At 50.6% G+C, this 24572-nt stretch overlaps 1 protein-coding gene across 2 annotated transcripts in view; it reads left to right on the top strand.

Annotated features, from left to right (window-relative positions):
• The window catches only part of LOC144178791 (protogenin B-like), a 200037-nt gene that overhangs the window by 151842 nt on the left and 23623 nt on the right, over nucleotides 1-24572 (top strand). For both annotated transcript variants that reach the window (XM_077706906.1, XM_077706905.1), the window contains exons 2-10: nucleotides 11918-12063; nucleotides 13464-13644; nucleotides 14440-14587; nucleotides 15332-15477; nucleotides 18055-18186; nucleotides 18457-18630; nucleotides 19309-19457; nucleotides 20639-20858; nucleotides 23567-23704. In XM_077706906.1, the coding sequence (XP_077563032.1) occupies nucleotides 11918-12063; nucleotides 13464-13644; nucleotides 14440-14587; nucleotides 15332-15477; nucleotides 18055-18186; nucleotides 18457-18630; nucleotides 19309-19457; nucleotides 20639-20858; nucleotides 23567-23704 (1434 nt within the window). The remainder of the gene's footprint in view (nucleotides 1-11917; nucleotides 12064-13463; nucleotides 13645-14439; nucleotides 14588-15331; nucleotides 15478-18054; nucleotides 18187-18456; nucleotides 18631-19308; nucleotides 19458-20638; nucleotides 20859-23566; nucleotides 23705-24572) is intronic.

The following is a 24572-nucleotide window of genomic DNA, read 5'->3' as shown; positions in this document are numbered from 1 at the left end:
TTATGCTCTCCTTTCAGCAGTAGTAAACTTTTCTTTCCGCTGTGCGTTTCGAGAACTTTTGCGCGGAAGTTTGAATAGAGGACAGCTATGAGGCGTCATCAGTCAAATGACAGCGTTAAGTTCTGTTTTTTTTTCTGCGGGGTTAGTCGGTCACCCCGTGGTGGTGGCAGAGCCGGTGAGCTTCAAATTGTGGTTATCCAATGGGTACGGCAGTTAACACAAGGTAAAATAACATCCTCTAATGCACCAAAATACTCGTGGTGGTGTGCATATACGTGCATGCAAAGCGTTGCTCGCGACCCTGGGATCACAGAAATCGAGACCGAAACTATAGCGTTGATCGCATTGCGTAGAATTCCCCCGTCTGCTTATTATATATCTACAAACTCACCGCATAACATCCAACAACTTGTCAAATCGCAAATTTCTCGCTTCCGTGCCTCATTTTCTTTGTTTAATTTCATAACTACACAGTTCTGGACGCGCTGGCTACCGCTGCTCTGGCAAGCGAAAGAATTGTATACCATTGCGGAGCGTATGTCTAGTCGACTTCGAAGCGCCCGCTCTACCCCCCGGAAAGAAAGTGTCACCTTAAAAAGCTGCAAAAAAATAATAAAAAAAGTCGAAACTCTCCTAGTTGTCTTCCCTCCTGCCTGCATAGCCGAAGTGACCGCTCACGACAAAAAGAAAAAAGAAATCTCGTCTAAGCTTTACGGAGTGATAGATGCATGGGCGCGTGGCGTTACACATGCGGCGGATTTGAAATACAATGAACGTGCGCAAGCTTTACGGTCTTCAGTGAACGACGGTAATCCCTTTGTGTCGAGGGGAGAGGAGCACTCTTATCCGAAGCCTCGCGAAAGTCTACATTCCTGAGTTGACTGTCCTGCACTGAGGCTTAAAAAATGCGCATGGTCAACGCGCCCTTCGAACCCCTGCTGCACGGAAGCTTTATACATTGTCCCCGTGTAATTTAGAGTCGTTTGCATGCGGATGCAGATTGCATCCGCATCCCCAAGTGCCTATATCGCCGTGAAGAGAGCAGAACGTTTTATTCCTGGCCAGGCTTAGTTGGGACGGTTGATCCGCGGAAGCGCAGCTCTGTGGACCCGAGCCCTGTCGAGGGAGCGGCTGTGGAGGCTGCGCGCGGCCTTTCGCCGTATCCGCGCTAGACTTTAACGCGTGACTTGATTAGCGAAGCAGGCCCGGTCGACGAAGAGGGGAAAGTGTTGTACACTGTCGAGGTATCTTCAACTTCGCTTTCTTCTTGCGGAGGCGCTGATACAGGGGCTCGCCCCAACTTTCGCCCGCACGCAGTAAAAGCCCAGCTCCCAAGAGGGCATGCAGCCGCTGTTAAGCCGCGCCATGCAACACGTAGGCGTATTCACATTCATGAATTCACGCATAAACATAAACACACAGACGCGCCTAGACACCGTGCCACGCTCACGCGGTCCGCTAATTTATTCAGAGCCGTTAATTAGAACGGCAGTACCATTCACCGGTTCGCGAGCGGCCGGCCGGCCGGCAGGCTGCCGAGCGGACTCGCGGGTTCAGACCAGCACGCCGCGGCAGTTCAACCGGCAAAACAAGCAAGTTTCCGGCGGAGGATTCTGCGCCCACTTTCTATATGGCAGCCGTAGGCTGTGTATGTGGTTGCCTATTAGAGCGCAGTCTCTACTGGGCGACGCGTGCAGTTATCTCACGAGGAAGGCGTTTCCACGGGCGCTGCGATACGTGCCAGCCGGGCTGGGGAGTATTCACTTAGCGTGCTTCGAGCGGTATTGATTGAAAACCTCAATCTCTGGAATACATAGCCGGGAACGCATTACCGATCCGTCTCCTACGCGTTGCAAGCAGCGGCGCAACGCGTAAGAGATGGATCGAGGCCACTCGAAAGCGTGAAGGCGGATCGGGAAGCAAAGCGTCCCGAGCGGCAAGATTCCGAGGTAGCCTTTGGACATCGCGAGGCGGAAGCAGGTCGTCCGAGGCGTTCAGTGCGTTCTCAGCCGAAAAGAAGTGTTCGGGTTACGTTCATTGCGAAACGCTAATAGTATAAACGCCGATTGAAGCGTGACTGAGTGCGCTGCTAGCTCGTCGGGTGTCAGTATTGGTAGGCTTAGGTTTGGGCTGTCTCTTCCATTTGAAGGATTCAGTGCTGCTTTGTTCGTCGGATGTCATCGGCCATCAAATGCGGCGGCTTGCGCGCGCCGGGACGGGACGGCGCACGTTGGAGCATTCCGACGGAGGCGGAGGAGAAACGAGGGCGATGCGGCCGAATTTTTGCGCACTTTTTTAAAGGGAGTGTTGCCGTCAGCAGCAGCAGGCCTAGAAAGAACAAGCAGGAGCGCCCGCGGAACGCGGCGGCGTGCCGGTCGATACCACGCGCTGCCGAAAAATTACGCGCTGCTGATTTCATCCTCGTTGGGGCGCCTCCTCGCTTCTTTCACGGCCGCCGGTGGCATGTGCACGGAGTGCGTCGCTTCGATTCACCGCTTTTGCCGGATGCTCGTTGGGCGTGTACAGTATACCAGGTTTTTTAAAAATGCCAGCCTCACTCCCCCTTCCCTTCTCCTGCATCTCACCGCCCCCTTCCACACGGCGGCCTAATTGTCCTTACGCAACGTGACATTCCATACCCTCTTTCCCCGCGCACGTTTCGTGGGAGGAAATGGATGCGGCGGTGCGGAAGGTCGCGGCGGGTGAGGGCATGGAGGAACGGTCTCTCCTTCTCGCGCACCCTTCTCTCTCTTGCGCGGCGTCTTCCTTTGGCGGCACCCATTCAGCGCGGGAAATGCACGGTGTCCTGGAGCGATATACCGACCCATACGTGCTTGGCGAAGTATCGAAGCGTCCTTTCTTTTCGTCGTTCAATGCCATTGGTTCAATACGACGTGTGTCCGGCTCCAAACGAACTGAATGCGCCCGCGAAAGCGCGTCATGGTGCGTCGCCGCCATCTCCACTTTTACGGAACGGGGAATGGAGTGGGTTCACCAATTCTATAAGAGGCTGGTCGTTGCGCCACCTTCATTAGCAAGAAAGGGAACCCCTTGCAAAACTGACGCAAGACACGGTTGCCCGTCTCTCTCTTGAGTGATATCTCTCTAGAGTGACAACGGTTGTGCGTGTGCGTGACATATCCCCTTCCCCCACTCACCACACCAGCGGGCGTTGCGGTTGCCACCCAACCGTGATGTGACGCCTGCTGGTGGACTTTCCATTCAATAAATTCATTCATGATCGGACCGGGCCAACCTAACGGAAATCGTCAACCCCGGCCGCTCCTGCCGAGATTCCCTTCCTGCGTGTTTAGGCACTTGCCTCTCCCAAAGTCACCCCTGCCTCTAAGTGCTGTGCGCCATCGCACGTTGTGTGTCGTTTACCCGGTGGAAACTTCAGCGCCCCAACTGTTGGCCGTTGCGACCTTGTGTGCAGCTCCGGGCCTTGGAATATTTTCCAACGCCATTCGCGCTGGAAAGCCTGTTTACGGCCGTCCTGTGTGCTGCCTATACCCGTGCCTAGTACCTGCAGGAAGCGTAATCGGCGCCGTGGAAAAAGCGCCTCCTCCTCCGGGCAGGATGCACGGCCGCAAACGGTGGTGTGTCGCCTTTTACGCCAAATTGGGCGCCCGAAGGCTGCCGCCGCCGACCGAATTCCTTCCAGCTGGTGGTAAAAGTCTCGCCGCTGCCGTGCGCGCGGCACCGGAGGCGCCCAGGGGGAGATGGGCGATAAATAAGACGGTAGTTCACTGAACCCGCTCGGTCGTCGCTGGCGCGCGCACCTCCTGGCCCTCCTCTCCGCACGGGGGGACGGCGGCGGGCTGCAGGAATGCGCGAGGAGGTAGCCGTTTATGACCGAATTCCCGCAGGAAGAAGTTCGGCCGCGCGGCTGTTTCGTAACGAGCATAACGGGAGGACCCACTCCTCTCCCCTGGGTTGTTTGCTGGGGGAGCGGCGTTTGCCGAAACGTCTTGCCCCGTTGAAAGAATGCTGGAATTTTCGCTGATCTTCCATCTGATCTATTTACTCCCGTCTATATAATTTATTGTATATTTATTCGAGGCTGCGTCGTCCTTGCCGCCTAGTTGGGCAGTCCCCAAGAATGCCGACAACTTCTGAATGCCACGTTGAAATACTTACACGGCCTAAAGTCCTCGGTCGCCCGAATTGTTATTCCACACAGTGGACTGAGCTGGGTTGTCACACTGGTTTCCTGATCGTGCGGTTTTATATGTGAGCATGCATGTACAAAATTTTGGTCCATCTCTCTTCTCCCTCCTCTAGGGTGCGATGTCATGCATCACATGCCACCAGTTTGAATTAGGACGCTTTTGCGAGAACAAATAAAATTAGCGCAGTTGGTGGCTCCCTCATCCCAGCACCCGTGAGGTCGTCTAAACACTGCCGCCAGCCTGTTTGATCGGTGAAACTACTTGCAACATCTTGCCTAACCCCGGCCCCCGCCGTTTCCGCCGTGTCGGAATTGGTGCGAGATGCAGGCAACCACGGAGGATTGAAAGACTCTTTTATCATATTCGCGGGAGTCGCCGAAACATCGGAAGGGGGCGAAAAATCTGCGACAGCGTTTGTGGAGCGCACCCTGCAACATTTGAAAATGAAGCGGTCCCGGGAGGGTCGGGAGACCGGTTGTACACATGCGCAGGTTCGCCGACTGCGTGCCGCTGGTGCCGCTACTGGGGCGGTATTCTCATGGTTTGTCCGTTTCAAGTGGGTCTGTTTTGAGCAAGCGCTGATTGGCTAAGAGCGAACACCCGGATGTGGCGTCATGCAAACACGGCGCGGCTTCTCGGAGCAGACGATTTTTCGTTGCCTTGTTGTTGGTTCGCTGGCGGAACAATAAACACATCAAAGATAGCTTAAAATGGGTTTAGTCGTTTAAAATGTGTTTAAAAAAACAGTTTCGCAAAAGTCAACCCAAAGCCTGCCTACAACTGGAAGTACGTCACAATAAAACTGACGCACAAAAAACGTTTTCTAAACCGACAAACACGCGAATACCGCCCCTGGTTCGCCGCTCTGCCATTAGTTATTGTTTCTTAAGTATGGGATGCCGCGCCAGTATTGTAAGGCAGGCCAGAGACAGCTACGCTATCACGCGGAGACGTCCACGTTCTGAATGGCATGTAGCATTTATCGGGACAACCCTCGACAGTTTGGTAGTGCAACCCTCCCTGTTCTGTGGTGCAACGCTGTCAGTCGCCTCTGGCGTCGCCAGCATGAATTGGAAAGACGATTGTGGAGAAGCGTGTAGGCGTAGAATCGTAGAAGAAGCCTCGCTGCCAGTCAAAGGACGAGGCCCTTCCCACGATAGTCGAACCGTAGGCCTTCCGTTTGATATCGGAGCCCGTTGGGGCATCAATACCGGCGCCGGGAAGCGCAGTGCCTGCCTCGTGAGAGGCTCGGCGTTGCGCGCGCGGCGTTTTGTAGAGCGTGGGAAGAACGCAAGACGGCACGGCGCACTGCAGGGGAACTGCAAGGAAAGCGTGCACTCCACAGCGGGAGCCTTCGCGCGAGGGGCTCCTTTTGTCTCCGCCAACGCCGTCTTGGAGCGACCTTGGCGCCGTTTTTCTCCCTCTGACGCTTCCGAGCCGGCACGGGTGTCGCCTGTCACAAGAGCGCTGCCGAAGGCTTTCCCGCGCGAGTGTTTAGGCCCCTTTCGGTGCTGAAACCCGACCCCTTGCAATTGTTTAGTGGCCGCCGCCGCTCCCTTCCGCTTTTGTCGCCGCGTCGCGGACAGGCAGAGCTAATGAGACCGTAGTTGTCCAGTGGTCCTCGCCTGGCGATGTAGGAAGTGCCGGGGCTTGCGCAAGTGCTCATTGTGCTGATTCGCCACATATGGCTGCGCTACGGGAGGAGCGCTGCGAGGCCGATGGGGGATGATGCGGTGTTTTGGCTCTCTTTCGCTTCTTTTTGCCTTTCCGCGCCCTAAACAACTTGTCGTCACGTCTGTAAGCAAATAGTTTTAGGGCACCTCAAAAAAAAAAAAAAAAAAAAAAGGCTGAGGCTTGGCATTGTGCTCGAATGCCAACAGAACCGGGAGTCCGGTTCTGTTGGCGTTGACCAACAGAACGCGTGCAGAACCAGGAGTCCGGTTCTGCACGCTTCGTGACCGTTCTTACGGTCATCAGCGACAACAGCAGCATATCACCACTGTCTCCTCCGAATACCTACAGCGCAAGTGAATTCTATTGTCGCCTCGTTTAGACGTGAAACTGACACAGTGAGACGGTGGTTTCTTTCGCCTTGCCGCGCGTACAACGAATGTGGCTTCGTTCCGAAAAATATACGTCGTAGAAAAATATGTTTCGGGAATGTGATTACCCAACACCTGGCATCCACTTGTGTCTTTTATGGGAATATAAGCCACGCGCAATTGTTAAGCATAATGCAGGGCTCTGTCTCGTTAAGTATGTCCACACTCATGCCCTATAGCAAGGAGCAAGGAAAGATAATGAAACCACGGAAAAGAAATGGTCTGCAAGTGCGGAAGAAACAGAATAGCTCGTACGGGAAATAAAAGAAACCCATTGCAGCTTCGGAAATTCTAAAAGCGTTCGTCTAAACTTAGGCCAGGTAGGGCTCACCAGATTCAACTAGATGCGAAATGCACTGCTATTTCGCAGGAGATTGGAGGGGGGAGGGGGACGTTTATCGGGCAAATTCATCAAAATTCAGGCAAACAGACACAGGCGTTCAAAAGAGGGAACCAGTCAGGTGGCTGGTCGAAAGAATTATACACAATATGTACAAATGCGACAGTTTCTCGGAAATACGACATTGTTGATATTGGTGACTCAGCATGCCTATCACATAAGCGACATCACCACACACTCTACAAACCAATCAATACAAACATGTCATAGGATGGCTGTCGACCAAGCTATGAACAGAGCCCGCGATCTCTTAACAGGGGGCGTACCAGTGCGTAATTTATGGGAAAATGTTTTAACACCTGACGGAACACACATTTTACACACTTTATTGGGAGCGTCCTGGCATGGACACCGAAGGTATACGGGACAGGCGCACAGCAACAGGGTTCGCAGCACGGGCGTTGGCTTAGGACTTGGTTTTGGGTTCTAGCGCGTACTAACGTGGTCCACTTTGGGAGAGGTATGAAAGCCTGCCGACGAAACGATCCGGGCCTGCCAGTCATGGAGAACTTTCAGCTGCAAGTTCAGAAATGAATGTGAGGCGCAACAGCCGGGTCTCCGACACAGGGAGAGGGGCCGCCAGCTGTTCTGTTTCTCCAGCCTTGCACTAGTATAGCGCAAGCTGCGCCAATTTTTTCTCCTCAAAAAGCGCGGCCCTGTAGTCAAGGGGGCATGTATAAGACAAGCAGGAACTTCCGATATTCCGATTGATTTTGTTCCCAGAATGCTTACTGGACAAGAAATTCACCCCAGGACTTTCCCGTGTGACGAATCAGCGCACCGCTGTGCTTCAAGCTTCGTGCAGCGCTTTTCTGCCATATGGTGAAGCCTGCACTGCGTGCGCCTTTCGAGCAGGCTCCTCTGTGTCGGTGACTCAGACTTGCCGCGACAGCCAACAGATTTCAACGAGCCGCAACGTGCCTAGGAAGTCCGGATCGCTGGCGCCTCTGTGCCTGCGTGATTCAAACTTTGGCGGTGGCAGACGAGGCACGCAGAGACTTGTCCGAAGGACGCGGATACTGTTGCGGAGACCTCCTCTCTCCCCTCTCTCGGACTAGTCGGTGTTGCTCGGACTCACGTGCGCCACTGCTACCGCCCCCTCACGAACTCTGGAAAGAGCGTTGTGCGTGTCTGTACCATGTCGCGGCGTGTGCAAAAACTAGAGGAAACGCTTGTTTGACCGTTACAGCTTTGGTTATAAATAACAGTACCCTCCCTCCCCCCCTAAAGCGCAGAAGTTCACTCCTGTTGTAGCAGTGAATCAATGCTGTCGCTCTGCGCGAGTCCTGTACTCGAACCTCGCCTGTCGGGGCGTTCTTGTCTTGCCTCGGCGCATCTCTCGCCATTCAGTAAGCAAGTTACGTTTGCCTTCAGCTTCTTGTCGTCATCTTCAAGGAAGTAACATGGCTGGCGGCTCGCTTCACCACGCTACCACTCGCATGACGGAGGCGACGGAGCTCGGCTCGGGGACGCCTTCCCGTATGCAACACCAGGCTATTGAATAAATGTCAGCGCAGGCTTGCGCATCCGTTCACTGGGAGTTTTCGTTTGTTGCGGCAAGTTTGCTTCAACAGCAGTAGCGGTCCCAGAGGTTGGTTTGGTTGGTGTTCCCTCTATGGCGTCACACTGACGTCGTGCAGCGCGAAATTTGAGAGTTATGGATATTTTTGCGTTTCTTTTGTCCAAAGAACAGTATTTCGCGGCTAGCGCCGTGCTAGTTACCAAAGGTTAGTTCTTTCAAATTAAGCGAGGCTATATTTTCTCTCATGGTCCCTTTAAAAAAGCATTCTGTTTTCTATTCGACCTATCTAAGTATAATCACGTTCACGAAGTCCGCCGAAGCATCCTCAACAGGGGGATAAACCGAGGCAACGTTTCTGTCATATTTTGCGGGCGCATTATTCGTATGCGGGTCAGATCTACTCGGGGGAGTGTTGTTCGGCGAGCTCTGTATCTTTTTCTCGCGACGCCTTTTCTCGTCGTGTCTCAAAGGCGACGGGGCTTTGGCAGTGCACGCGAGTTTCGGTCGGGGAACGGGTCATCGTGACCCTGTTTCGCAATGCTTGGCGTGGGCAGGGAAGGAGAACCTTTCTCTCAGCACCTCGTCACTCTCTTTGCAAGCTGGCAGGCGTTGGCCGAGGTGCGCGTGAGGTGGGCCGCGTCGCACTGCGGGACGTGACACTGCCGCGAGTCGTGCTTTTGGAGCTCCCTGCTGCAGTGCTGCGCGCTCCGCGATGTCTGCACTGGTATGCCAGAGGGGAGAGGGGCGGTGTCGAGGGAGAAGCCAACGTTGGGAGAAGCGGAGTGCGCAGCACCGCCTCCTTTGCCGCGTCCTCAATTTTCTGATCCTGTGCGTTGGGTGACGTCTCCTCCGCCCTCGGTCGGCGGAGAGGCAGTCGGATACAAAGTTTCTCTCCCGGCGGATTAGCTGCCACGCTGCCTGGCCGGAAATCGGTGGGCGTCGACCGCTGATTGAGTGGATCGCGCGAAGCCTTTTCTTTCACCCCCTCCGTACTATTTTGGCAGAACAAGCGGTCTCCTCTGATTGGCCAACGCGGTTTGATATCAGCACGAGCTTGCTCGTTGGCCAACCACTTTGCTGGTGGGGCTTGGTTCCTGACGTGCGTTTTCTTCGTCAACTGCTCATGTTGCGCGCGTTTGATGGTGCACCCCGAGATGATTATTCTGCTCCAAGTGTGGACCACGCAAGCATTGCCGCTTGGCGAAAAGTATGCCGGGCTACCCGAGCCGAGCTCCGCCGCCTCCGTCATGCGTGTGGTAGCGTGGTGAAGCGAGCGGCCAGCCAGAGTTGCTGCCTTGAAGATGAAGACCAGAAGCCGAAGGCAAACTTGTTTACGGCATGGCGAGGTTACAGTACATGACTCGAGCAGAGTGACAGCATTGATTTGCTGCTCCAACAGGAATGAATGTCTATGCTTTGGGGAGGGGGAGGGGAAGGGGGGGGGGCTATTATTTATACACATACCCAAAGCGCAACTGTCAAACAAGTGTTCCCTGTGGCAGATCTCCGCAACGGTGTCCGCGCCCTTCGGGCAAGTCTTTGCATGCCTCGTCTGCAACCGCCGAAGTTTGCATTACGCAGACAGCGAGGCGCTAGCGACCCGGCCTTTCCCAGGCATGTAGCGCCGTGTTGGGATCCGTTGGCTGCAAGCCTGAGTCACCGACACAGAGGCACCCACTCGAAAGGCGCACGTAGTGGAGGCTCCGCCACACAGCCGAAGAGTGCTGCACGAAGCTTGAAGCACAGTGGCGTACTGATTCGTAACACTGCCCAGTCAGGTGGATTGGCTGCAGTGACGATGACAGCAGCCGCCACAAGCTCCACAATACTCGTGTCCACGAAGGGATGCAGACCCGAAGGACGGTAGGAGCAGACTAGAGCCACTAAACGAGCTACGTTTTTATGAACAACCCAAGCCTTCATTTCGTTGGTTGGTTTGTTGGTCCAAAAAATCAATGGCGCGTACCCACCCTGGGGGATTGTCCAAGTCAGATTTAGTGACACAAATTAGACGAGCCGCGGTGGTTAGCGCCACGTACCATTTAAGGAGATTTGTCATGGCAATATCAGCTGCCGTGACTGACGGACAATTTTTGCTGCGGCGCCAAAGTATCCACACGCCCAGGGGATTGGCTTGGCGCGGCCGCTGGATGAGTGCGCCTTTCATCCAGCGGCCGTGGGCTTGGCCAATTGGCGGTGAGTGTCCAGTACTATTCCTGACTTGTATTTTCATCCTTCGCTGCTGCCGCACTGCCGTTTAAAAAGCACGTGTCGCGCGATTGCCGCCCGGCACAAAGCTAGCTGTTAATTCTGGTCGCTGTTTACTAAAGTCACAGCTAGAGGCGTCGAACTGCAATTAAGTGACCGCCAAAAGTAGGGAAGCTTCTACTGAAACATTGACACGCACATCTCTGTCGGTGCGCTGTCGACCACACCCCTGCGGGAGGCCACGCGGCGAAGCTTGCTTCGCAGGCGAGATTTGCCTGCCTCCGGCCGCGGCTTTGCCCTGACACGGGGTCTGCTCGCCTCTGTTCATTCCGAGCCCAGCCGCGCTGTTCGTCCAAAGACTCCCAATGCGGCAGGCAGCTGCCGCCGGCCGATCGAAGCGTGAAGCAATCAGGGCGCCGTTTTATATGCCGCCGAGAAAGCGCGGGATCAGATTGGCTTTCCGAGGCCACGCCGATGTCGGGGATTTAACGCCGGCTCGCTCCTATCCGGGCGTCGGTTGCATGCGCCGCTGCTCGGATGCGAGCCCTGCTTGCTGGCCTGCGCTGCCGGCTTGTTACGTTGTAACAACCCGGCGGCGGCGGAGGAGGAGGGTCACGCGGTGACTGCAGGGGCTGCGCGATTGTTATGTGCGCGCTCGCTAAACCTCCCGCATCCGAGTAAAGCCCGGCAAATGCAAAAGCGACGGGAAAAGACGACGTTGAATGACCTCAAGCCTCTCTGTGCAGCGTTGGAGGGTGCTGGTTTGTTGTATGCGCCGCACTTCTGTTGGACTGGGCTTGAGAGCTTGTGGCATTTATTTTCTAGCGCTCGTTATGAGAAAATCTGTGAGGGAAGAACTCTTTCTAGTAATAAGCAAAATATTTGATGCTAAATTATTTTAGTCACAAATCTGGGAAGAATTACTGGAATTATTAGTTAGGTGGTGTAAGAATTGAAATAAAAGAAAACAGTCGTGCTTTAACCTTGCTGGCTTAATGAAAGCTGGGAGTTTATTATGACAAGTTTACGACTGCCATTACGTGTTCAAAGCACTGCTACTGTTCAACATTCTGTTCACAAATCTTTTGTTAAACTTTTTAAATCTCGGCTGTCTTCTTTTCTGTTTTAACTTTTGGTAGCTTTCCTCGCCACCTAAATTAGCTCCGCTGCTTCTGTTTGTGAACTGGAGAAGCACCTTATAAAAGCAGCTGTGCAACTAGCTGAGCCGCTCTTCTTTCGTCATCAACCACATAGGCCCGAACGTGGTGCTTGGCATTGCTGCATTAAATTGCAAGTTTCACATATTACGTTATGCTTGTAATCTGTTCCTCTACAGGTTTTCTTTCAATTAAAAGGTTGGGTCGCCAATCGAGTGCAAAAACTACGGGGTTACTGGCGGAAACAAAAGTTCCTCTCCGTTCTCCACCGGTCCATTCTTCTTTGATGGATCCGTATGCAGGCACTTGTTGCCGTCCCGATTGTGACCATGCATGCACCTCTTCTCCCCGTGCAGAGGGCCAGTGCATTCCGAGGGGCGTCAGCTTCACTCGTCTCCCTCCTTCCCGGCTGGTGGCAGTGAAGAGTGAACCCCTCCTGCTGGACTGCTCCGTGTCTGTGCTGCCGGAGCTGGAGCCCTACAACATCACCTGGAACCACAATGTGAGCACGCCCGATCCCCTCTCGTGTCGTCACAGGGTATCCAAATGACTGCAGTTGGCGCAAGTGTTTGGGAGATGAGCCGCGTCTTGCCCAAGGCTCTTGTGTACGAGCTTGCTGACAAGCCTCTTGAGGGTCTGCGAAAATGAGGGTTGGTAGGCTAGTCACCGATGGGGCACAGTTGTCATTGCACCGAATAGTGTGGCTGACGGCAAGTGCAGGCGACCGTAGTGCGCCCACCGATTGAATTTGTCGAGGTGGTGATACTGTCAAGATATCTGTCAAGTATGACAAGGCTGCTGCAACATACGTCAACGTGATAAATGGATTGGTGAGGTGTTGCCTTACCTGCATATTTTTTGAAGAGAAGATAACATGTTGGCGTTGCCGTTCGGTGTCACAGATGGGGTCCAGGTGGCTTGGCTATCCTAGTATGTTCCCTGGTGGCCTCAGTGAGATGAGGGCTCCTCTCGTGATGGACGAAGGATCCGAGGGTTTGGATGAGCCTAGGCCATCAAGGAGTGAATGTTCTTGCAGGGTACGACGAAGGCGTTGAAGTCAAGCTAGCATGTTATAAGTGCCTGTCTTTAAGAGGACATCTGGTGCGGAACCGGAGTTTGGTGCCCAGTAGCTCTTGTATTTTGCATGTGGAAGCAGCACAGGTGCTGTTTCGGGGCAGAAATGAAGCATATGGCTTGTGTGGTCCCTGCTTTCTCCGATCCATCTGTTGTTTCCCCTGTCCCCTTGTGCTCCCCATGCTCCCTTTCTTTCCAAATGAATTTAATATTGGCGAAATGCAAAGGGGTACTGAGTGGCTTATGTGGCACAACCTGTCATCACTGGCAATGAGTCATCTCTCTCTCTTTTTTTTATGTCTGGGTGCAGATGAACGAACCATTTTCGCTATTTTTGCTTCCACCTACTGACCAGTTGGTGTTGGAGCCCTATTAATTAAGCCACAGCATTTCGAGCCCACCTGCCTTCAGCTTCTATGCCAGCCTTCTTGGCCTTGTACCGACATTGAAGTAAGGCAGGATGAAAGGGCTCTAGCAGATTGTCACACATGCATTGAAACCTGCTGACTGCATTTATTGAGGGCAGGAAAGTTGAGGTGATAATCCTCAGAGAGAACATGTGATTTTTCTTTTTCTTTCCTCGTTTCTTTTTTTTGTTCGTATTACAGTTAAGTGTCATGGGAAATTTATACCCGCGTTCATGTATGCATGTGTACTAGAACTCACACGTGTTATTTTATAAAAAAAGGCATGTAAAAGCGCGAGTACACACCCAATAGACTCTGCCATAAATAAAACGGCTTGCCACGTATCCAAGACGCACTTGTGCCAGTCACGCTATGCACCCAAGTTGATAGCGTGGCTTTTCTTGTCCGTGCGGCCTTGCAGGGGAAGCCGTTGGACTGGAGCGTCGCAGAGCACACGGTGCTGTCGAATGGTTCCCTGCTCATCGAGCAGTTTGCCTTCCAGAAGAAAAAGAATGGCCGCCGGGATGATGGCGCATACAACTGCCTGGTGCACACCAAAGCTGGCACTGTGTTCAGCCGGCCCGTTCAGGTGGAACTAGCACGTGAGTGATCGGCCACCTCTCAACGCGCGGCCACTCTCGGGCTGCTTCTCGGCTGCTGCTGCTCTGGCAATCATGTAGTTTGCTGTTTGCTCGTTTCTCTTTGTCAACAATTGTGTCTTTTCTCTGAGCGTGTGAGTGATACACTGTACCATTGATTGATCTTCAAGTGAGATATGAGGCCGCATCGCATTTTTGTCCTTAAGAGCTAATCCTCCATTGCATTTTAGTCACATAAAGCAAATTGCCATGTAGGACGATTTGTAGGCGTGTCAGACCTTCTGCGTTTCACTTGAATCCTTGCTGAACATTGACTGTCCATGTTCTGTCCATGATGTTCTGTCCATGCTATAATATACATAATTTGTTTTCAAAGTCATCAGTTTGGAACAAAGCGTTCATATTCATACTTTTCAGAAGCCTTACTTCACTTCACTAATGTCTAGTGAGTTGATTCATCCTCAAACGAATTTCTGTTCAGAGCTGATAATATGTTGCCCTCACAGCTTCTACTGCTAGTCAGTTGGTAAGACTGACTGCCTTCGGTCAACTGTAATCAGGGCAGGCGTCTGGGTCAAGTGTCAGGTGTCAGTGTCTATATAGGGTTTCGAGATGAAAACTTAAATCTGTGTCTCTTTAAAGGAAATAATGATGATGATTGTTTTTTTATGGCGCAACGCTGACTAGGGGCAAAGAGCACGAAAAACAAGGTACTTCATTAGATTGGTGTGAGAGCAAATGCATTGCAGTTAAAAGAAGTGGCAAACAAAAATGATAGCCTTCTTTTCGAACTTGCAGGCATGCCGAAAGGATTTGCGGCAGAGCCGCAACCTGTGAGCGTTCAGGCGGGAAGCATTGCAAGGTTTGCCTGCCATGTCCTGGCTGTGCCGGCAGCGTTGTACAACTGGCAGCGCAACCTGGAGGACATTCCACCAGACGACGACAGGTGACGACACACATCGCAGAAATCTGGGCTAGTTGGTGCTGAAACTTCGACATGGTAAAAAGTGCAAAACAAAACAAAACAACAGAAACACAAGAAAAAAAACTTACTCTTAAACCCACCGTCCACGAGTAGTAATAAAAGAACGCAGGCGTAGTGGAAGCATACTGATGTTGTGCATAATCAAGTTCTTTTTTAAGCTGAAGAATAATTTTATTTTTATACCTCATTATTGCGCTCAGGCTTTGCCTGTGAAGGAGGAAGTGTTACATTTATGAGAAGAAAAAAAAACCTAATACTTGCGTGCCATTTTGCATGCTGCTGGTTGCTGAATTTTTAAATTGTTTTAAATAAATGCACATTCAATTAATTAATTAAAAAATGCCATCTAAGCTTAGTCAATTCACAGCTTTAAATAATACGAGCTACAAAGTGCCAAGGAAGTAATTTGGGACCACTAACAACTTTAATGTCGATCTTCATTCATGTCCTAAGGCTGCCTAAGAAAAATCAGCCGTACACTTTGGCTGCCTTGACGTAGCCAATTGTGATATAGCACTAGTATTGCAGAGGAGGTGATAGTTGCCGCAACCACAGGCCGTATTCTAACCCTGCCGATTTTTGACCACATTAAACAAAGAAAAGAATGAAAAAAAAAAAGCCTGGGAATGTTTTAGTACGTGAAAAATAAATAAAACGGCGAATTGGTGCGATGTTCTTTGCTTGACGCATTCATTTTGTTTCCAGGTTGACTCAGCTTTCCTCAGGGATTCTGCAGATTGTTAACATCACGTCAGCCGATGCTGGGAATTACCGCTGTGTAGCCAAAAATGTCGCAAAAACGCAGTACAGTGCAGAAGCTGCGTTGACTGTCCTGCAAGCATCTCACCATGGCAAGTGGGGTTTTTTTTCTTTCTGTGCAATGAGAAATTTTGGTTTTGGCCGTGTTATATATACCGTATTTTCCCGATTCTAACGCGCCCCCGATTCTAACGCGCACCCGATTTTCCTGGCAAAAAAAAAAAAAAACGAAAAAACTTGCACCTCCGATTGTAACACGCACGGGACTTTGTGACCCAGACAAACGAATGCGAGAGAAACGGGCGATTTATTTCCCGGAGTAATCTCACTCATCTCACTCCTCGTCGCTGACCACAACATCTCAGCCTTGGTGCCTTCAAGTGCAATCGCGATGCCACACTTCTGAACAAACCGCTCGTTTTGAACGCGTTGGAGCCGCTGCTGCCATTGCTGTTATCAAGCGCGCAAGTGAAACGATTTGACGATTTGTGTGAACGCTGATAGAAAGGCCTTGGCGCCTAGGCTTGCTGCGTCCGAAAAATCGTTGCTAAAAGCTTTGGCGCCATCTTGATCTGGCGATGGCGATGAGTCGGACAAAATTTTCGCTGTTTCGGCAGTTTCGGTTTTGTATCCGATTCTAACGCGCATGCAATTTTTTGGCCTATTTTTTCGGAAAAAAAGTGCGCGTTAGAATCGGGTAAATACGGTATGTTGTATACGAGTTGGTTAGGTTGCCTAGGAAGGTCACAGGTGGGAAGGAAAAGAAGTTAGCTTCTTCAGTGCGCAAGTTGTGTAGAATAGCTGTAAATCAGGCAAGACATGTTAAGAGCCAGAGCACTTTAGGGGCTTGGGCTTGCCTTATCGTCGTAGCTGGCTGTAACGGTCGATATCAAACGACTGCCAGAATCAGGCGGTGCCGCAATATAACGGACCCAAGTAGAGCCTGGCAATCTGTCGGAGGGCGTCCCACAGAGGCTTTGAAAACGAAGCGGTTTAAACAGTCATAACCGTTCAAAAACTCGCGAAACAGTGGCACTTGTCATACATCTCCCCCGTTGTTTAGCGCAAAAAAAACTGCAGGTACATGTGATGCAAAATATATGTAATTAACCGGCAGCATCTGCGTTCATGTAGTTCGGAACGCTCGTTGGGTTCGTTAGTAAGCGAAAAAAAGTGGCAGTGCAACGCCGGCCCGTGCGGGAGGAAAAGCAAGCACAAAAAGAACAGAACTTCCGCTGGCGCTGTTTCAGGCAGGGGGGTGCACGAGCACTACGGAGGCGGGAAATTTAAATGGCTTTGGGTGATAGCATTGAGCAGATAATGGCGCTACAGCCCATAATGGTGATTCACTTTCTCTGCACTTCCGTCAGCTTTCATGTTGAGTGGAACGGATTTGATTTTTATGGAATAAGCTGTAAAAATTTCTGTTTATTGGCTATGTATATGCGTGATTGTCGGGTAGTTTTGCAGGATAATCTCATAGGGAATGTTTATGGGCAAATCAAAAGGTATGTTGTCCTTATTTGTTCAATAATTGAAAGACTGACTTACAGTCACTAGCCCATTCCATTTTCTGTTTTTGAGCTGCCTAGCTGACTTAGTAAAAGCCTCATAAAAACAAAACAAAAAAAAACTTTTCTTTGATCCTTTGTACCAGAGAAGCATCTTGTTCATTTGTAGATTCACTGTGTTGCCAGGAGCAGACTTGGCTACCACCATAAAAATTAGGAGCATAAAACTAAAGGCATAGTTGCACCTGTAGTTCAATTGGTTGGTTGTAGTGTGACATTTAAAATCGAGGAATTGGGAGTTCACGCCCTTCTGGATGCACACCTCTTATTTCTGTACCTCATAGTTTCATTTTAATATCACAATGTCTGTGGACATAAAATGGTTGTTGTTATTGTTATTATTACTATTATTTTATTGCTCGCAACTTAAAGGGACAGTGAAGTGAATTTCTTGAAGTCTTGTCTATGGCTACATTGTGCAGTTAGTTAATCCATGTAACTCGTCATTTCACTGCTTAGCAGATGGCTAGAGAGCCTTCGTTGATCCGTACCAGGGAAAGAAAAGAAACTTGGGTGCGCTGGTGGCTGCCGCCACATCAGGTACCGCAATGACTTCACACTGATTTGCAATGTGGCTTCATGCTATCGCAGCCTTCAAAATTTTTTTTTCACATTTTTGTGTCAGTATTGACGTCTCTTTTGTTTTCACACAGAGTGTACAGGTTGAGTGTGCTGGGAAGCCACTAGATGCAGCCCAGCAAACTTGCCAGGGTATCGTCGCGGTAGTCGACGTCAGAGAGTCGACGGGGAGGGTAGTGCGAGTGAAACGGCACTTGTGTACACATTTTTCTCGTTCAAAATTCTATGTGAACCAGCTCCAAAAGCCCAAAACATGCCCTACACACTCTAGACTTCAATTTGATAAACTAATTAGACAAAATTTACAACTCAATTCAGTGCCCCTTTGAGTGTCAATCCTGGGATACCTTGCTTCAGTTGACCTGTAGTTTTTATTTCTTGGCCACTGTGAGCATATGCAGTGCGTGTCGACGATGAGAGGAGGCGCGAGCACTGAATAGGCAGCCACCGGTGGTGATCTGTTGGCAAGCGGCAAATGCTCATTGTCATTTGCATGTTTTGCACCTGATGAATGCGCAGAGGCTCCTGATCAATGGCCAGAGTTCCTAAACCCAGCATCCGAGGAGCTGACACTCGTGGCGGGAGACTCGGTGGAGCTGGAGTGCTTCGCGAGGTCATCCCAACGCACGGTGGTCACATGGATTCGGCCAGGTGAGGACACTCCGTACCTGTTGAGAGGAATTTGCCAAGAGCCCTTGGTTCAAGAATCCTAGTTACGTGCGTCATCCTGTGCAGGACCTCAATGCCTGCATTTTTTCTTTTTTTTTTGTGCCCGTTTCTGTGCCCTCATTGGCCTTCACTGTTATTGTGTGTAGTACTTGTTGAGGTGTCTGTTCGGATGTCTCTGTTTGTAAAATAATGGGAGTTTGCAATGTGGGTTTTTGCGCTCCGGTTGAGTTTGCTGCCCGAATTTGTTTGCAGGGGGAGCAGCGCTACCCGAGGGCCGCAGCATTTTGTTCGGTCGAGGTAATCTGCGGATTACCAATCTGACTCGAAGCGACGCTGGCACTTACAAATGCCTTATCAGCACATCACGAAGCACCGCAACCGAGGCACTGTCACTAGCATCCCAGTCACACACATTGGTCATCCATGGTGAGTTTGCCCTTGGGGTCTGCTGTGAGTCACAGAAGCTTTGAAATAAGTGCTTCTTAACTTGCAACTTTCACGTAACTTAAGGATCGCACGAATGCATTTTTGCCTTGTTGTTTTAATGGAGACACATTCAATATATCAAATTGTATCTGTTTTGTGAATCTGCGCCTTACACTTGTTGACATGTCCTTGGGACATTTTTTGTGTCATAATAATGGAGGTTCCACTTATAGGTTTGATCTTGGTGAAGATACAAACGTTTTTAAACTGGCTGTTCCATAAATTGCTTAGCATGCTGTCGTGAGACTGGAATGCACACATAAGGGGCTCACAAGTTGGAAGCTAACTTCTACTACAGCCAGGATGCTGGAATGGGGTGTAGCGAATGGTCAAAGTACCAAGTACGCATGTTGTGTAGGATTACTGATTTCTATGTGCTGGATTTTTCATCCTCTGTATTCTAGCTTGTCCAGTCCCGACTGTGTTGTAAACCTCTTAGGACAAATCCACATCCATGCTGTGTATGGGTTGCGCTGTTTGTGCACCGCAGTTACATAAACTGGTTACCGTGGTAGGACTTGGCATTTCAGCAAAAATGGGCCCTGTTTGTGTGGTGGGGATCCAACAGCGTTGACTCCGTGTTCTTTCTGTCTTCCTTTTTCGTTTTGCTTTTTTCAGAGCCCCCAAGCTTTGCATCCGAGATGATAAGCAGAGTTCGTCCCGCTGCCCGCACAGTTAGATTTGACTGCGATGCCCAGGGATTCCCGGCACCTGAAGTGCGCTGGTTCAAAGATGGGCAGCCCCTAGTCATCAATGGCCGCATCAAGGTGTGTGCGATGGGGGCATGTTGCAACGGGCCTGAAATTGCACTTTCAGTCTTTTCTCATCACGCAAGACTTTGTGCCTTGTCGTGAGACTGTGTGTCTTATCACAAGTGATTCACGTGCGACTTCATGTTCTACAACGCATGCGGGGAAGACCTTAGGGATACGTACCAAGCTAATACGAAACAAAGCATTGGATCACAATGAACCAGATGATACCAGGGCTCAGATCTCCGGCGCTTGCTATAGGCAAAGCACAGTCCTGTGTGTTTGTGTGAGCATTTCACGAGAGTGCTTTTCCTGATTTTTGTGTGTACATTGTGTACGTGAAATGGGCCGGCTTTCCCTCCTGAAGTGCCATCTTCATGGTCAAGCTGGGCCGCTCTCCCCTAGAACCTATGGGCTTCCCTGTGGTGCCCCAGTTGGCTGTCCACATTGAAGCACTCGGTGCACCCCGCCAAGCGCGCCACTGTTGGAGGACTATGACACACAACCTTCCTCCTGGGATGCATTATAATATCGTGGCTTGAGCTTGAGTTGCTAAATAAAGTTTACTCTCTCTCTCTCTCTCTCTCTCTCTCTCTCTCTCTCTCTCTCTCTCTCTCTCTCTCTCTCTCTCTCTCTCTCTCTCTCTCTCTCTCTCTCTCTCTCTCTCTCTCTCTCTCTCTCTCTCTCTCTCTCTCTCTCTCTCTCTCTCTCTCTCTCTCTCTCCCCCACTGAGAAAGGAAGCTTTGAGGTTTTAGCAGGACAGCAAGAGTGAGCTTATTCTCATTTCTCGCATAATATTATGCAGGCAGACAGGCACTGTGACCTCCTAAACATAAACTTTGGGGCTTATTTGTACTCTGTTGCCATACCACAGTAGTATAGTATACTGCATACAGTCGTCTCCCCAAGATGTTTCAACTTCCAAGGTGCAGGATTTTTTTTTAGCGTTTTCCTGACTAAGAGAACTCATCCATTTCAGACAAATGCCCTGCACTGACTAAAAAAAAAAAAAAAAGCCCTGATGAGGCTGCTGTCAATTGGCAATTCAGCTCAACTCTGAAAACAACCAATCTCGATTGTCAGGCACATTCTCTTTTGGAAAAACGGCCGTCTCAGTAAAGGAAGGCCAGTTTCGATTCCGGCAGCCACCTTGAGCTGGCTTTGGTTGACCTCTATCGACCTTGCGTGACACCCAGGTGATGCGTTCGGAAGACAACAAGTACCTGCCGCCGGAGGCGCGACGGCGGCCTGCGGGCGGCGAGGACGGGGAGGCGAGCGGGTACCAGCGGCGGCCCGCGAGCAATGTGCTGGTGATCTCGCACCCGGTCAAGAGGGACGCGGGGTTCTACCAGTGCCTGGCCTCCAACCCTGCCGGCGTCAACACGCTCGCTGCCCGCCTGCTGCTCAACGCCTCCGGTGGGCTCCTCTCTCTCTTTTAACGAAACCTGACTGAATCTTTAGGTTTTTCAAAAACTTGCAGCTTAATAATTGCGCAAACAATTTTGCTTTGTTTTTACCTAATTGTGGCATACTTCGTGTCTCAAATTGTATGTGTTTTGCGAGCTTGCACATGTTGGCATGTGTTGCAAAGTGCCATTAATTGTTTACGAAGTGCAATTCGTTGTTGCAAATGTGCCTTGCCACAAATTAAATAGGCGTGCAAGAATTTAGGTTGGTGCTCAGTGGAACCCTGTAGTAAGGAAATCGCCAACCGCAATAGAAGGAAAATGCTTCGCCCCGCGAAGAGGAAGCAGTACCCACACACAACTTCCACTTCTGCTGTTTGCTAGCTGGTACAGATCCAAACAAAGTTTTGCTACATGATTACTCCTTTGATTACCATACCTGAGATCATCATTTAAAGGTAAGCATGTGTTTGCCATGAGCGGACCGCGCTATTAGTTATTGCATTCTTGATTAGTCTATCAGTAACTGTGGTTTTTTGGTAACTACTGTTTGCACGGGAAAAGTGATTCCATCCTTTAGGTGTACTCGGTAGGTTGAATAGTGAGTTTGAGGTATCGCACCCAACACTGACAAATGTAATTTTGTTTCCTGATGTGCCCAGTGGGACGAAGAGCTCAAGCACTGTCACTGGAGTATTTTGTCCTATTGTTGTCATTTGTGTAAGCGCTGAGCGATTTCTCAATCTGCCGATGATTTATTTGAAGTGGCAAGCCAGCTGATTGGCAGAACATAGATGTACACCATTAGCAATTAGCATTATCCACTCATATTTGGGGTTGAATATACAAGGTCTTGGGAATTATATTAATTGCCAAATGTTACGTAACAGTATTGAGTTTTCAACGTTTCACTGTTTGCGTCCTCATGAAGTAGCAGGAATTGCAGTGTGAAGCCGTCTGGGGGCCTGCGTGTATGTGTGCTGTACTCAGGGTGTCTAGCGACCGGGAAAACTGGGAAAACCGGGAAAAGTCAGGGAATTTTGAGCCACCGGGAAAAGTCAGGGAGTTGTCAGGGAATTTTTCAATCAAGTGCTACCAGTCAGGGAAAACCACTTCGGGGCCTGCCCACACTGTTTTAGAATAGGGGAAACCAGTGTTCGAGGCCCCCAAGAAGTTACCGAACGCAACAAGTTCGCGCGCGACGAAAGCGTGAACCGCATGAAACGTTTTCTGGTTCTTCTGCAAACGAAAACGCGCCGCGCACCTAGCCTGAGGTGCGCTGACGCCGCCGCGGAAACCACCCGCACGGTGCGTGCCGAGCGGCAGGCGACGGCAACATGGCGGCAGCACCGGCCGCGGAGTAGTGCGGTAGCTTATTTAGTGACGTTAGGTAGCATCAACGGCCGCGTTTGCCGCTCTTTAAAATGCTACTCAAGGCACAAACGCACTAGCTTGTGCAGGAAAGGAGCCACCGCAGGCACGAAATCGTCGACGCGGCCGTGAAAATACCGCGCACGAATCGCGTGCAGAAACTCGCCGTGCGGTTCACGCAGCTCGCAGCTGGCTTAGGTTGCTGGGTGCACTTGCGCAGAGGGACGATGTGTGGGGTGCCAAAATCACACGCACAACACGCTTTTTTTTTTTCAGCGAATTTTAAAAGGCAGCGCTTTTCGGGAGCTAATCTTGAAAGAACTTCTTTCTTATGGCAACAGGAGCCAGAATTACATAATCAGAAAGGATGACATGGCTTAGCATGAACCGCATGCGGCCTTTTCTGCTCGCGAAAACGCGCCGCGCACGTCACAGGCGCGCTCACGCTGCCGCGGAACCACCCGCATGCTGCGCGCGGTGCTGCCGGCGGCGGCAACATGGCGGCGACTTCGACCGCGAAATTGGAGCGACCGCTTCTAAGCGCTCTCTAAAATGCCGAAGAAGTCATGCACGAAGTTGCTTGTGCGGTAAAGGAGGTTATAATGTGGGCGGAAATGGTACCATAAAACATCATCAGCGCCGCTAATGAAAGCGCCCATGCAATGCCTGCCGGGGTGGTAAGCCTAAACATCTCTGGCGGAGCCAGCCGACTGTCTCGAGCGCTTCGAAACTGCCGCAATGAGGCGCGCGGCTCCCCATTGGCGCATGTCATCAGGCTCCTCCCACTGATGCGCGCGACGCGCGTCATTTTCTGAGCGAGGCAGAAGCTGCCGCGCGCGCGAATCGTCGACGCGGGCGTCAAAAAATCGCACGCGCAACGCCGACGTGCCCGAATCGCGTGCAAAAACGCACCATGCGGTTCACGTTGCATGTCGAGCCACGACAATCTAGAAAAAAAAGCAAAAGGTGCTGGCTAAAGCGCAACCTGAAGCTTCTATCCTGCAAGATGAAATAAACTCTCTGAAGCCGTAATTGAAGGCAAGCAAACCTCAAGCTGAACGAGCAAACTGAAGTTATTCAAAGTGCATTCTGAGAAGTAGGGCACTTGCAACAAATGTGTTTTTCCCTACGATAGAATGTCTGTTCTCTACGCTTTTTATGTGCTTCACTGACCATTTCCACAGAATGGCGCCTGTTGTATAGGTCAGGGAATTTCGAATAAAATGGTCATGGAAAACATGGAAAAGTCAGGGAAATTGAATTGGGCAATTTGCTAGACACCCTGGCTGTACTAAGCTAAGTTAAGCATCTTATTGTCCACCGCTTATTCTGCCTGTATCGATGCAGGAGATCAACCAAGCCCCCCCACAGGGTTGAAGGCTGTCACACTCTCAAGCACGGCGATCTTGCTTTCCTGGAATGCCTCCGTCATATCGTCTCCTCAGACAATCCAGGCCTACTCAATCCACTACCTCCCAACAGAAGGTATGCGCTCTTGGCTGCTTTTCTAATTTTCTTATTGATCTGCCCTGATATTCTTGATTTGTATTTTCTTTCAGCTGTAAACTGGAACTTTTTGGGATTCTGATACCAGTGACGATGGAGGCTTAGCTTGCACTTTCAAAATTCCTCTCAGTTGGATGGCTGCCTCTGAGAGAGGTGCAAGTTTTAACACAGCGAGTTCATTTTACTATTGAAGTCAGCCTTTCTTTTTTTTTTTTTTCCTCCCGTTAATTGACAAAACTCAAGAACATGTAATGCTCTTGTGTCAAAGTGTAGGGGCTCGGAGTGGGTTTCACGTTTACATGTATTTGTTGAAAGCTGAAGAAAGAATAATTCTAAACATGTGCAGTCTAGTCCACTTATAAGAATTTCCAAGCGCCAAGAAAATCCCATCGTTATATCTGATCATTGTTATAAGCAGGTTGCGAAATAAAAAAAAGATGAAACCGTGCTCAAAACATTTTATTTGCATGCAAGCAAGCAAGGTTGTACTACTACTTCTTTGCAGAAAAAAAAGCCATACTCAGTCAGCTTTGTTTGCTGCTCGCGACGCTAGCACACATCTTTTTCAAGAGCATTTATAGGTGCATCACCTAGCTGAGTGAAAGGTCCTTGGTGGAATCTGAGGAACTGTTTCATGCGTTGGGCCTCCTGCGAAGACACATACCTGAGTAGGCTGCGCAACTGCGTCGTCAGAGCCGTCACTGTCACCACTGTCTGCAGCACATATCTGCGCAACGGTGGCCTTCGAGTGCGGCACTTGGAAGTTTCCAAAACTTAAGCCCCAACGTCCCTTCCCCAGAAAAACGGAGACAGTTGAAGAGGCACCCAGTCAAGTTCAAAAAACAGT

This window comes from Haemaphysalis longicornis, unplaced genomic scaffold (assembly GCF_048455015.1).
Source record: "Haemaphysalis longicornis isolate Haplotype H1 unplaced genomic scaffold, Haemaphysalis longicornis Haplotype H1 scaffold_4, whole genome shotgun sequence".
Taxonomy (NCBI): domain Eukaryota; kingdom Metazoa; phylum Arthropoda; class Arachnida; order Ixodida; family Ixodidae; genus Haemaphysalis; species Haemaphysalis longicornis.
The sequence above is the reverse complement of the archived record's forward strand: the minus strand, read 5'-3'. Positions and strand labels throughout refer to the sequence as shown.